Source organism: Onthophagus taurus, chromosome 1 (genome assembly GCF_036711975.1).
Source record: "Onthophagus taurus isolate NC chromosome 1, IU_Otau_3.0, whole genome shotgun sequence".
NCBI classification, from domain to species: domain Eukaryota; kingdom Metazoa; phylum Arthropoda; class Insecta; order Coleoptera; family Scarabaeidae; genus Onthophagus; species Onthophagus taurus.
Window position 1 is genome coordinate 2,943,243 of NC_091966.1, and position 12,490 is coordinate 2,955,732.

The following is a 12,490-nucleotide window of genomic DNA, read 5'->3' on the forward strand; positions in this document are numbered from 1 at the left end:
ACGTTGCAACTAATTACTTTAAATTTCTTTTATAATCCGAACCATTTTATACGATTATTATTTATACTATTTTATACGATTATGATTTAGAAGTTGTTTTGTTTTTTCTTAGTTAGCGTTGAATCTTTTTAGTTATTGTTTTGTTGTATACATAACCTTATTAATTGTTAAGATTATTGTGTTTTATCTTACTTTAATTTAATTTAGTTCAACTTAATTTTCTTTCTTTAATTTCTTAATTCAATTTTGTAATATTAATTATTTATAAGAAATATCAAGATATATTTTGAAACTAAAATTTGGTGTTCAAAGGTAAGTTCTCGTATTTTTCTACTTTATTGTTTTTACTTTGTAGTTTAGCTAATTTATATTTACTTTTATGCTTTTCTTCAAATATTTTGTGTTATAAACCGCCTTATTTCATCTAACAGGAGTTTTAGAGGAACGATATAATCTTTTTCTTGCTTATTAAAGCCTAACGAATTAATTGAAGAGTAAGTTCCGATTATTTAAACTAAATTGAAAGTTTTGAAAGTATTTCTTTTCAGATATTATTGTTTAATATGTTGAATTAAAATTTAAAAAACTTTAGTTTTTGGTGTCGCCATCAAAACAGATTTCTACTTTATCGCTATAAATAATAAAGTCACTAGAGTCTAAATCTAGTTCCTTAACATATAAATAAAATATTTATACATTCTTACACTATGCATCTAACGGTGTAGATAGATATAGACCATAATCATCAAACTAAACCGCTATATATAAGGTGTATACTTTTAATTAAAAGTAACATCAAAAACCGTTAAGGAATACAAAAAAAAACGGTTGATTTCGTTTCAAACATTGTTTGAAAATCGCGTCTTGACCTAGTGAATCCTGTGCTTCTCTAGTTCTGGTGAAGAGTTCTGGAAAAATGTCATCATTTCGGTTTACACACGCTGTGGTTTCGAGGATTCCTTTATCATTACGTACACGGGGCGAAATCGAATTGGAAGAGGCCAAAAAACAACACGAATCCTACGTAAGACTTCTGCGAGAACTCGGCCTGGACGTTATTGAACTTCCACCGGATGAAAGCCTTCCTGAGTGCGTCTTCGTCGAGGATACAGCCGTCGTTTGTAATGGAACAGCTTTAATTACACGACCTGGGGCCACTCACCGACAAAAAGAGGTAAAATATGATTAATAAAAAATTAAATAACTTTATTCCATAATCGTCCAGATCACCGTTATACATTAAAATTGACCCCCCTTGACCTAAATAATATATTTTTAGTCTACTGTGTAATTTTTCTCGCAAATTAGCTGACCTTGGTTGGCCCAAACCTGTTAATTTATAAACTACTTCTAAATAAAACCGCGAATTTTCCTTGAACGAATCATTTGGTTTTAAAAATGAACCTACATTAAAAGATTTTTTAACTTTGTTGAATAAGCCATAGTTGAATACAATGGAAAGGTTTGAATGGAGAAAATAAAGCTTTGTTATCTCAACTAGAAAAGTTGAATGCTGAATGTGAAGCTTACTTTGAATAGACACGTTTGTTAAATGAAATTGATCTCTATTTTTAAATAGAACTTACATAATATATGAGTTCAATTTAAATATCAAAGTTCTAATTAAAAATAAAAAACATGTTTAAGTCTTATTTGAAACATTGTTTTAGGTAGAAACGATTAGGGTGGTTTTAAAGAAAGAATTGGATCTACCAATTATTGAAATATCGGATCAAAACGCACGATTAGATGGAGGGGATGTTTTATTTACAGGTAATAAATCAAATTTATAAAAGATTATATCAAATTTTTGTTTGGGTTTATTTAGGACAAGAGTTTTTTATCGGTATATCTCAATGGACGAACGAAGCTGGAGCTAGCGCGGTAGCAGCAGCTTTTCCTGAATACCCTTGCACACCGATTAAGGTAAAACCAAACTCTTTGAAAACGGCCGATTTGTCATACGGCATATTGGAGGTGAGAGCGTGTTGTATTGGGTAGATTTGGATTTTTAAAAACACCCAAGTACTTAATCAAGCACGCCAGGTCCCCTTTATTTATGTACATTATTGCTATTTTTAATTAAGAGTATTAATAGTTCATTTTTTGCGGTATATTCTCACAAAAAGCACCGTTTTCAAGAAGCTTTTTTTATTTATATTTGAATAATATATCTTGTTTAACCCTTTAATATATACATTTTTATACAGTGTATCTAGAATTGTACATTCAGCGTCATAAAAAATGCATCACCTAAAATGATGACCAGTTTATTGTAATTATCACCATAAAAGTGGTATTTTGCCACTGTTAAAACAAAACAATTAAAATTTGGCCTACTTACTCTCTGAATGTATGTGGTTGGCCACATATGTAATACAGCATGGTCAAAAGCTGGGTTATCATTTATGCATATTCAATTATCTTCTGCAGTTTTGATGATTTTAAAAATTTAGAGCAAAATATGAGAAAGTACTGTTTTTAATTATTTCAATATTGTTGTATAAGGTACTCATATGAATTAATTGCTAGTAATGAGCAGTTTTCAATTAACAGCTCTCAAAAACGACCGGTAAGCGATTGCTCATCTACAAATTTGTTGATGTCATTTGAAACATATCTATTGATGGTTGGTCTCAAGTACGCAACGAATCTATAGTATATGCTAGCATAACCACTGAAACTGGACACTCTTTTTTATATGAAACTATAGATATATCTGGAAATCCCCATACAAGTGACTATTTAACTGATATTGCTTGCAATACAATTTCCTCATGTAAATCAAAATACATCTGTATCATGCATCATTTGTAACAGATAGTGCTAATATGGCACTGATGAGAAGAGACCCCATGACTTATGGGTGTCCAGCTCACCTTCTAAACCTACTTTGCAAAGATTAAGAAGTAACAAATACAAAGAGCTCATTACACAAATTATAAAATATTTTAGAATTAACCAATTAGCTAGGGCCAAATATAGACAGCTTGATGGGAAAGCATTAGTGCTGCCAAGTGATGTGAGGTGGAATAGTGTAGCAGATTGTTTGAAATAGAATTGAGCTACTTGCAGTAAAAATGTACTGCAAGTAAAGTATTCAGTACTTTTTTACTTTAAGTAGTTTACTGCCAGTACTTTCAAATTGTAGGTACTTAATACTTGTACTTTCAGTATTTAGCTTAAAATGGATACTTGTCACTTGTTTGACATTAGAAGTACTTGAAGAACTATTTATTTACTCCCAGTATAATAATCTTAGGAATTCTATGAAATCTTCATGGTATGTTTGAAAAATCTGTTGAAATATTCTGGAAATACTAAAAAATGCCCACATAAATCTTTGGGAATAACTAAAAATCGTGGACATTCGTAAATTTCTAAGATATCCTTAGAAATCATTTTAAAATCTTGGATACACTAAAAAATCCTAAGATATCCGTAAAAATCGATGTATATCTTTGAAAATGTGTCTAAATTCCTTAAAATTGTTAGAAATACCTAGTTGTATAAAAAAATTTTTGGAAATCGTTTTAAAATCCCTAGATATGTTTGGAAATTCCTATACAATCTTCCAAAAACTTGAAATTCTGTAAAAATCTCTGCAAAATCCTAGATAACCTTAGGTATTCTGAGAAATTTTTATGGTATACTTGAAAATCCGCCAAAATCTTTTGGGAATTCCTGGAAATACTAAGAAATGCCTACATAAGTGTCTGGGAAGAATTAAAAATCCTCGGCATCCGTAATAATCTCTGGATACCCTTGGAAATTCTTCTGATTTTTCTAAAAATCAATCAAAACCCTTGGATACACTCAAAAATCTTTAGATATCCGTAAAAATCGATGGATATCTTCAAAAATGTGTCTAAATTCCTTAAAATTTAAAAAAATAGCCATTTGACTATGAAAATTATTAGAAATTGTTTCCATATCCCTAGACATGTTTGGATATTCCTATAAAATTCCTAAAAACTTGAAATTCTGTAGAATTTTCTGCAAAATCCTAGATAATCTCGGATATTCTGAGAAATTTGTATGGTATACTTGAAAATTCATAGAAATCTTTTGGAAATTTTGTAGGAATACTAAGAAATGCATACATAAGTGTCTGGGAAGAATTAAAAGTCCTGAACATTCGTAATAATCATTGGATATTCTTGAAAATTCCTTTAATTTTTCTAAAAAATCATTCAAAAACCTTGGATACGCTCAAAAATCTTTAGATATCCGTAAAAATCGATGGATATCTTCAAAAATGTGTCTAAATTCCTTAAAATTTAAAAAAATAGCCAGTTGACTATGAAAATTATTGGAAATTGTTTCAATATCCCTAGACATGTTTGGAAATTCGTATAAAATTCCTAAAAACTTGAAATTCTGTAGAAATCTGCAAAATCCTAGATAATTTCAGGTATTCTGAGAAATTTGTATGGTATACTTGAAAATTCGTAGAAATCTTTTGGAAATTTCCTAGGAATACTAAGATATGCGTACATAAGTGTCTGGGAAGAATTAAAAGTCCTGAACATTCGTAATAATCATTGGATATCCTTGAAAATCCCTCTAATTTTTCTAAAAATCATTCAAAAACCTTGGATACACTCAAAAATCCTAAGATATCCTTAAAAATCGATGAATTGTTTTGAAAAGTGTCTAAATTCCTTAAAATTTTTAGAAATACCTAGTTGTATATATCCCTGGATATGTTTGGTTTTAAATTCCTATAAAATCTTGTAAAAACTTGAAATTCTGTAAAAATCCCTGTAAAATCCTAGATAGCATTAGATATTTGGAGAAATTTGTATGGTATACTTGAAAGTTCGTTGAAATCTTTTAGAAATCTCCTGGAAATCTAAGAAATGCTTAGATAAGTGTCTGGGAAGAATTAAAAATCTTTGATATTCGTAATAATCCATAGATATCAATGGAAATCCTTCCAATTTTTCTAAAAATCATTCAAAAACCTTGTATACATTCAAAAATCCTAAGAAATTTGTAAAAATCTGTGGATATTCCTTGAAATCACTAGACATATTTGGTTATCTTTGAAAATTTTAGGAAATTGCTACAAAATCCTTGAATGTATTTGGAAATTTTCATAAAACCTTTTAGAAAACCTGAATATCTATAGAAATCTTTGGAAACTCGTTGGATTCCTCAAAAATCCTGAGAAATTCGGATGATATCTTTGAAATTATTATGAAAATACTTGGAAATGTTTATATGATTCTTTGAGAATCGTTAAAATCCTAAATATTATTAATGGATATCCTTTTTTCTTGGATATTCGTGTAAATTCGTACAATTTCTGTAAAAAACCTTTAAAAGCTTTCGATTCACTCAGAAATAACAGGATATCTTTGAAAATTTAAGAAAATTGTTGCAAAATCTCTAGATTTATTTGATAAGTTTCAATAACACTGTTATACCGCGTGTGATTACTCAGTACAGGAGAATTATTTAAAAATATAAGATATATGTACATTCAAGGGTTGTAATTGCTTTGTACTAAAAATTACTTATTACTCCAAGTACTTTTTAAAAATACTTGTTACTTATTTTTTGGAGTAAAAATAATTTATAGCGCTACTTGTACTGGTTACTGGTAGTACTTTCCCTTTGTACTTGTAACAGCTGTGGTTTGGAACTATATGTAAGCCAATGGGAGAAACTATTAAAAGTATGTGACGAGAATAAAAAGAAAATAGACTCGACAATATACAAAAAAGTTTCTTAAAACCTATAGCTGTAGCATTTGACAAATTACAAAAAAAAAGAATGCTTTCCTATCTGACGCAGGTGAAGTTTGGAAAGAATTATCATCAATACAAATGAATGTTTTTGATAAACGGTATAAGCAGGTACTTATGTCTAATCATTGCATAACCTATATTTTAAATGTTACTAAAACTACGTATAAGTTAACATACGTAGGAAAAGAAGATAATACCGATTTACTACCGCTAACTATAAAACTACAAGCAAAAATGGATCCATTTTTATCACTAATGTTTTCAGAGAAAGTCTTATGGAATATAAGTGCTTTACAATGGTGGGTGTCACAAAAATACATTGCTGAAGTAGAAAAGGTACTGACAATATTAAAGCAATAAATCCTTTGCTTTAAATTAGTCGAACCCTGATCAGAACAGACGAGACTACAACCTCCTTATGTTTAAAATTAATTTATTTGTCGGTGTAAGCTTGCTGTGGGAGCTCCAAAGTGTAGAAAGATTGAAAAGCGACAAAATGGGGAAGGTAGAATTATTGGCAAAGGGTAAATAAAAAAACCTTATTCAAATCGAGCAATACGTTCAAAAGTTATTGCAGTTTAAAACGTCATCATTTTAGGTGATGCGTTTTTTATGCCGCTGTATGTATGAACAAAGAAAAGTGGAAAATGTTTTAAAATAATATTTAATTTGAATAAAAAATTCAAATAAAACAATAGTTATTGAAAATGTTGGTGGTAATAGTGTATTTTTTCATTTTAAAGAGCTATTTGGTGTTTTAGAGATATAATATTGAGACACTTGTATAAACAAGTAACTAAATTTTTATATCGAAATGTTTTATTAAAGGGTTATAGTTTATATTCAATTTATGTTAAAAAAATAATTAATTTAGGTTCCAGAAGCAAAACATTTAAAATCATTTGTAACAATGGCCGGTCCCGATCTTCTTTGTGTCGGTCAAGGAAAAGAAGCACAAGAAGTATTAAAACGAATGGAAAGAGAAGCGACGTTCAGTTATCAAACTTTAACGGTTCCTGATGATGAAGCAGCGAATGTTTTATACGTAAATGGAACGTTAGTTCATCGATCCAATGAGGAAATTCCGAATTCGTTTAAAGTATTTTCGGAGAAAATTGATTATCCGCGCCGATGTATTCCATTTTCGCAGTTGGCGAAAACTTCCAGCGGGTTAACGTCGAGTTGTATACTAGTCAAAAGGTCCAGACATATTAGAAATTTATAAAAAAATGTTTAGGTCAAATAACACATAATAATAAAAAGTTTGAATATCACCAGGTGGTCTTCAAATCAAAATTTGGACCAAATCAGGCTCAAACTAATTAAAAGAGAAATGTTAGAAAAATTTAGCCCGAAAATTAGTCTGCAAAAATGATCTGTTTCTAATAAATTTAATCACTTTTATTAAAATCGGACTGAATATTATAAAAAAAATTTAAACAAGCGTATACAAGTCCAATTATTAATTGAATACTGTTAGGGACATTTCAGAGTTTTTATAATATATGTTAAAGTTTAAAAAATTAGTTGCGTTTAATATTAAAAAAAAAAAATTTGCGCAACTCATTTTGACTAATTGACAAAAAAGAAAACACTTATAGGAAAATGTATTTTTGATGTGTAGATGGTGAGAATACAATTTAAACTATTAATCGTAATTAATACAAAGTGATATTTAAAACAAATGGAAAGATCTTTGTGAACTTTAAAGATCTAAATGTTAAAAAAAAAATAAATGTGTTCAATCTCTTAATCATTCCAAGAAAATTTAAATGTATCTACAAACATATTTTCGTTTTTTGATGTGTACCTTTTTTATTATTTCTTTTTGAAATAGTTCAATAAGATATAAAATGTCAATGTTTATCAAAAAAAAGTTTTTGATAAATACTTATTTTTCATTCCAATTCAATTGCATTTATTTATTTGTAGGTTTTACTTCTTAGTATTTTTTTGGTAGCTTAGTATTTTTTTTGAATACTTTCTATTTACTTTATTGTGTATTACGTAGGAAATAGTAATCCTAAAAGATTGCAAATCTTCCAAAATACAAATCTCTTCCTTACTTTTCTCTTCACTACTTTTCTAAAAAGTAGTGATAAAAAAGCACATCTCAACAATAATTTATTGTAATTATTGTATAGTCTAGTCTTGTTTTTTGTATATGTGTATTTTTTCCTTCTTTTTATTTCTTTTATTATTTTAAAAATTTTATTTTGTAACAATGTAGTATTTTGGTGTAATAATGATTAATATATTTTTTTTGTTATTTTATTTTAAACGTGTAATAAATGTGACAAATAATTACGAGTTTAAGAATGTCGTTGGTAAGGATAATTATTATTATTAATGTTAATAGTTTATTTTTTTGCTCGATCTTTTTAGAGTTAATTAATTATTTCTTTTTAATTTTGTGTTTATCATTGTATATTTGTGGGGGAAAATATATAAATCAGTGTATACAATTAATTGTTTAAATAATCGTAATGCAACAATCCCTTAAAGCCAAGGCACTACATCTTATTTCATTAAACAGTTATTAAGTGAGGAAATACAATCTGTACCATTAAAATAATAATTGCCGAGGTCGCTTGTGGCCGAGGCACTACATTCTACTACATTAAATCGTTATTAACTGAAGCCATACAATCTGCAGCGTTAAAATGATAATCCCGAGGTCGCTTGCGGCCGAGGCACTACATGCTACTCTATTAAAGAGATATTAACCGGGGCGATGTAAAATAAAGTGATGAAGAGATAACTGCCGAGGTCGCTTGCGGCCGAGGCACTACATCCTATTCCATTAAAGAGATATTAGCCGAGGCGCTTCAATATAAACTGTTAATGAATGTCGTCGAGGCACTACATCTTATTTCATTAAACAGTTATTAACTGAGGAGATATAATCTGTACCGTTCAAATAATAACTGCCGAGGTCGCTTGCGGCCGAGGCACTACATCCTACTACTACATATAAAACGTTATTAACTGCGGAGATACAATCTGTACTATTAAAATAATGATTGCAGAGATTACTCGCGACCGAGGCACTACATCCTACTCTATTAAACAGTTATTAACTAAGGAGATACAATCTGTACCGTTAAAATAATAATTGCCAAGGTCGCTTGCGGCCGAGGCACTACATTCTACTACATTAAATCGTTATTAACTGAGGCCATACAATCTGTAGCGTTAAAATGATAATTATCAAGGTCGCTTGCGGCCGAGGACTACATTCTATTCCGTTAAACAGATATTAGCCGGAGCGATGCAAAATAAACCGTTCAAGAGATACTAGCGAAGGTCGCTTGCGGCCGAGGCACTACATCCTACTACTACATTAAAACGTTATTAACTGAGGAGATACAATCTATACTACTAAAATAATAATTACCGAGACTCTATAATCTGCTCCGATAAAGAAGTAGTAGCTGACATTCCTTGCGTCATAATGTCAGCTACTATTACACACCATTAAAGAGTACTAGTCAAGGTCGCTGTGGCCGAGACATTACAGTCTGCTTCGTTAAAGAATATCAACTGCGGTTCTACAATCTGTAACGTTTGAGATAATAGCCAATATAGCTTATAGGCTTCAATCTACACTATTAAAAAGATACTGACAAAGAAAGGCTCCCGACTGTTAATTTCAGAAAATTTTGAAATTTCGGAGTCAACATAGAGAGTATAGCGGGGGTGAAACACACCTTCGTGTTTTAGAGCGTATACTGTTTATATTTAATAACACCTTAAGGATAAGACATTTGATTTAGAACAAAGCAAAACAATTTTACAATTAATTTGCAATCCAAACACTACAAAATTATCCTTCTAAAGTCGAATAGTACCTCTCAATTTCTTTCTTTAAAGATGAAACGCTGTAAAGCACGTCTTTTGCAGCTATCTAATATTGAACGCTTCGTGTGCTGGATTCGTTAGGGTATTCACAGCAAGTAATAACTATTTTGATGCCTAACCACTAGGATTCTTTTCTCGAAAAGTAATATTGGAATTTTTTACAACTTTTACACTTGACTTGTTATGAAATCACAGAAACACGACCAAAAAAATTATAATTCTATCTGCGAATTAATAATTTATGACAAAATCTTCATCACAAGTTTTTAATAGTGACCCTTCCCTCAATTTCATATCTGTTTATCTTCTCTGCCTACTCTTTTTTGCTCTCTAGTCTCCGTTCAGTTTCTTTTTTTTACATTACCAGTCTTTCTTTTTTTCCTCTCTTTCTTATCCTCTTTTATGTATTACCAGATCTCTGCATATCATGTCAGTTGCTGTACAGTCTCTTATTTTAATTACTTTTAGTTTTAATATTTAGATACAATGAGATTTCTAAATCGTATTTTGAAATCGTGCTCATAAATCGTGCTTATATGATGTATTATGTAATGTCATTGCGACGATTTCAGGTAGTTCAGTCTTAAATTTTGGTTTTTGGACAAAAATTATCATGCATTACATAATTAAGCTTAGAGAACTTGTTGCACCATGGTAAGATAATTATAAATCTGTGATTTGGAGAATTATTTATATTTCTTTCAGATTTGTGCATTCAACGCAACAATGTTTAACATCCATAACAACGACATACAAAGAGAAGTTAGATCTTTTCTCATACTTGTAGAAAGTTACATTAAAGAGAAAATAGTTTGTGAATTGATGATGTTGTATTAAATATAAAATAGCCAGTACAATATCTTTGAGTCAGAATTTATCTCGTATAATTCTTGAACTTATTTGCAGTTCGTGGTCAGTGCCGTCCTTCTTTCTATTACCGATCTGTTTCCTGGTTCAGTATGATATAGTTCATAATCTCTTTCATGTCTCGCGTTCTTCTGTTACTAGTCTTTGTTAGTCCCACTTTGCAATGTGACACCTTTCTGCCCTGTCGCTATCTTCTCTTTTCAGTCTCTGCTAAATATTTTTCTTCTACTACTTGTCTCTTCTTTTATGACAATTCCTTGTTTGTCTTTACAGTCTTTTTGAATCCCAGTATTGCCAGCCATTTTAACTTTCATGTCTCTGATCAATCCCTTCTTTTTACTTTTTGAAACCAGTTTCTCTTCCAGTCTCTTCTCATCTTTCAACTTTCTGGCGTCATGCCTTCTGCACAGATTCGTTTTTCTCTTGTCTCTGTTCAGACTCTTCCTGCCATTACTAAGTAGAGTCTTCTTATTGTCTTTTGAGTCTTCCTGCAAAGTCTTTTTTTCTTTCCAGTTTCTATTATCAGTTTATTTTTAGCCTTTCTCATTCTGCCCAATCACTTTCCAGTTTTCATCTATTCAGCTCTGTTTCTTGATCTTTCCAGTTTCTGTTTGATTTCCTCCTTCTATTATCAGTCTCTTTCAAACTCTCTCCTTTCTGCCATTTCAATTCATCAATTTTTTTCCATTTCTAATAGTCTCTTTTCAGTTTCCCGACTTTCTGTTCTATCCCTTCTTGCTCTTTCCAGTGTGTTATCAATAGTTTTTTTTTCTATTTCCGGCATTCTTTTCATTTTGCCCGTTCCCTTGCTAAAATTTAACTAATCATAAAAACGAGCCTAAAAAAAGTCTGTGCAAGAAAGAGGTAACTCGTTTACCTCATTTAGAAGAGTGTTGTCGTAGACAAAACTTATACGCCTTAATTTTATGAGTGTCTTTTAAGATTGATTTTTAATCGCGATGGTTATAAAAATTAAAGAGTTCTGAAGAAACGGAATGGCATAAACGAGGAACAGGTATACGATTAAGTTCAAGTTAGTAACGTTTGATTAACGATAAAAGGAAATATGTTCACTTATCTTGTTTCTTTCCGGAGGTGTGACATGTCAGTTAAAAATGGCTGGCTGACCTTGATCTTGAGGGATGGGTATTCTTCGGTGTTAGAAATTTAGGATTCTCGGGTCCTTCGGGAACAGGATGGAAGATTGGACTCGAACTCAGGTATGGTTTCGATTTTTTCGAAGATAATTCAGAAACACTTATTTACTTTTACTTGATAAAAAAAATTGAGTTGTCAAAAAAAAATTCTAAGTTCAGGCTTAGGTTAGAAAATTTTAGGTTAAGTTGACATAGATTCGACAACGCTTGGCTCTAGCCAAATTTGAACTCTCCCGGATGTCAATTTGCGCGGCCTTATATACCCTTTTTGGACAAAGGCTTCTTGGATATCCGAATTTGATCGTCTCAGTTTGAATCTGGGCGCTCTGATTGGTTGATTAAGTAGCGGGAATTATAAATTACACAGGTTAGCCAAACTAATTCATTTTTTTAAAGAAAATAACTGTCAATTTTGAAAATATTCGAAATTATTAATAAACTTTAAATTTGATTAAGTTTCTGTAATTTTGTAGCTAATTTTTCGATTTTTTAGATAAACGCGCTTTCGGGTGTCAATTTCCTTCGAGAAAGTCGTAATTTGATGTTGAAATTTGGAAATGAAAAATTGGAATTTAAATATATAAAATGATACAGAAATGGATGAAATTGCGGCCTATGGGCTAAATCGATACAATCTATCGATCTCGCATGTTTTTAGAATCTAAAATCGTCTGAAAAGTCGCCAAAATCAATACCTGTCAAAAATGTAAATGACAAGGTCAAATTTGAAGGTCATGGACTTCAAGGAATTAAAAAAACGTAACTACTTAATCCATAATACTAATTCTAAGAGCCGAAAAATCTTGGATTTCACCCCGCAAACATTAGTTATTTTTTGTGTAAATCTGA

The 12,490-nt window shown here is 30.6% G+C and overlaps 1 protein-coding gene and 2 long non-coding RNA genes across 4 annotated transcripts; 2 read left to right on the forward strand and 1 right to left on the reverse strand.

Moving 5' to 3' along the window:
- Positions 1–649: 649 nt before the first annotated feature.
- Positions 650–8,221, forward strand: LOC111429274 (N(G),N(G)-dimethylarginine dimethylaminohydrolase 1). The gene is made up of 4 exons (XM_023065144.2): positions 650–1,174; positions 1,671–1,773; positions 1,829–1,926; positions 6,631–8,221. Exons 1-4 carry the CDS (start codon positions 917–919, stop codon positions 6,979–6,981), a joined length of 810 nt encoding a protein of 269 aa, XP_022920912.1. The 5' UTR covers positions 650–916; the 3' UTR covers positions 6,982–8,221.
- LOC139429066 (uncharacterized) lies at positions 8,209–11,431 on the reverse strand. The gene is made up of 2 exons (XR_011639768.1): positions 11,362–11,431; positions 8,209–11,293 (listed from the first exon to the last, which is right to left on the reverse strand). It is a non-coding gene; the product is annotated as an uncharacterized lncRNA (long non-coding RNA).
- Positions 11,271–12,386, forward strand: LOC111429268 (uncharacterized). Of its 2 annotated transcripts, XR_002708173.2 has the most exons (4): positions 11,271–11,517; positions 11,580–11,704; positions 11,822–12,008; positions 12,135–12,386. It is a non-coding gene; the product is annotated as an uncharacterized lncRNA (long non-coding RNA). The 2 variants fall into 2 exon arrangements; XR_011639769.1 differs by having other exon boundaries at positions 11,580–12,008.
- Positions 12,387–12,490: the final 104 nt, after the last annotated feature.

Excerpts from the sequence above, each read along its gene's own strand:
- LOC111429274 (XM_023065144.2), top strand. The coding sequence starts at position 917 with ATGTCATCATTTCGGTTTACACACGCTGTGGTTTCGAGGATTCCTTTA. Across the intron at positions 1,774-1,828 it reads AGGGGATGTTTTATTTACAG|GACAAGAGTTTTTTATCGGT; the intron begins GTAATAAATCAA and ends GGGTTTATTTAG. Across the intron at positions 1,927-6,630 it reads ACCCTTGCACACCGATTAAG|GTTCCAGAAGCAAAACATTT; the intron begins GTAAAACCAAAC and ends TAATTAATTTAG.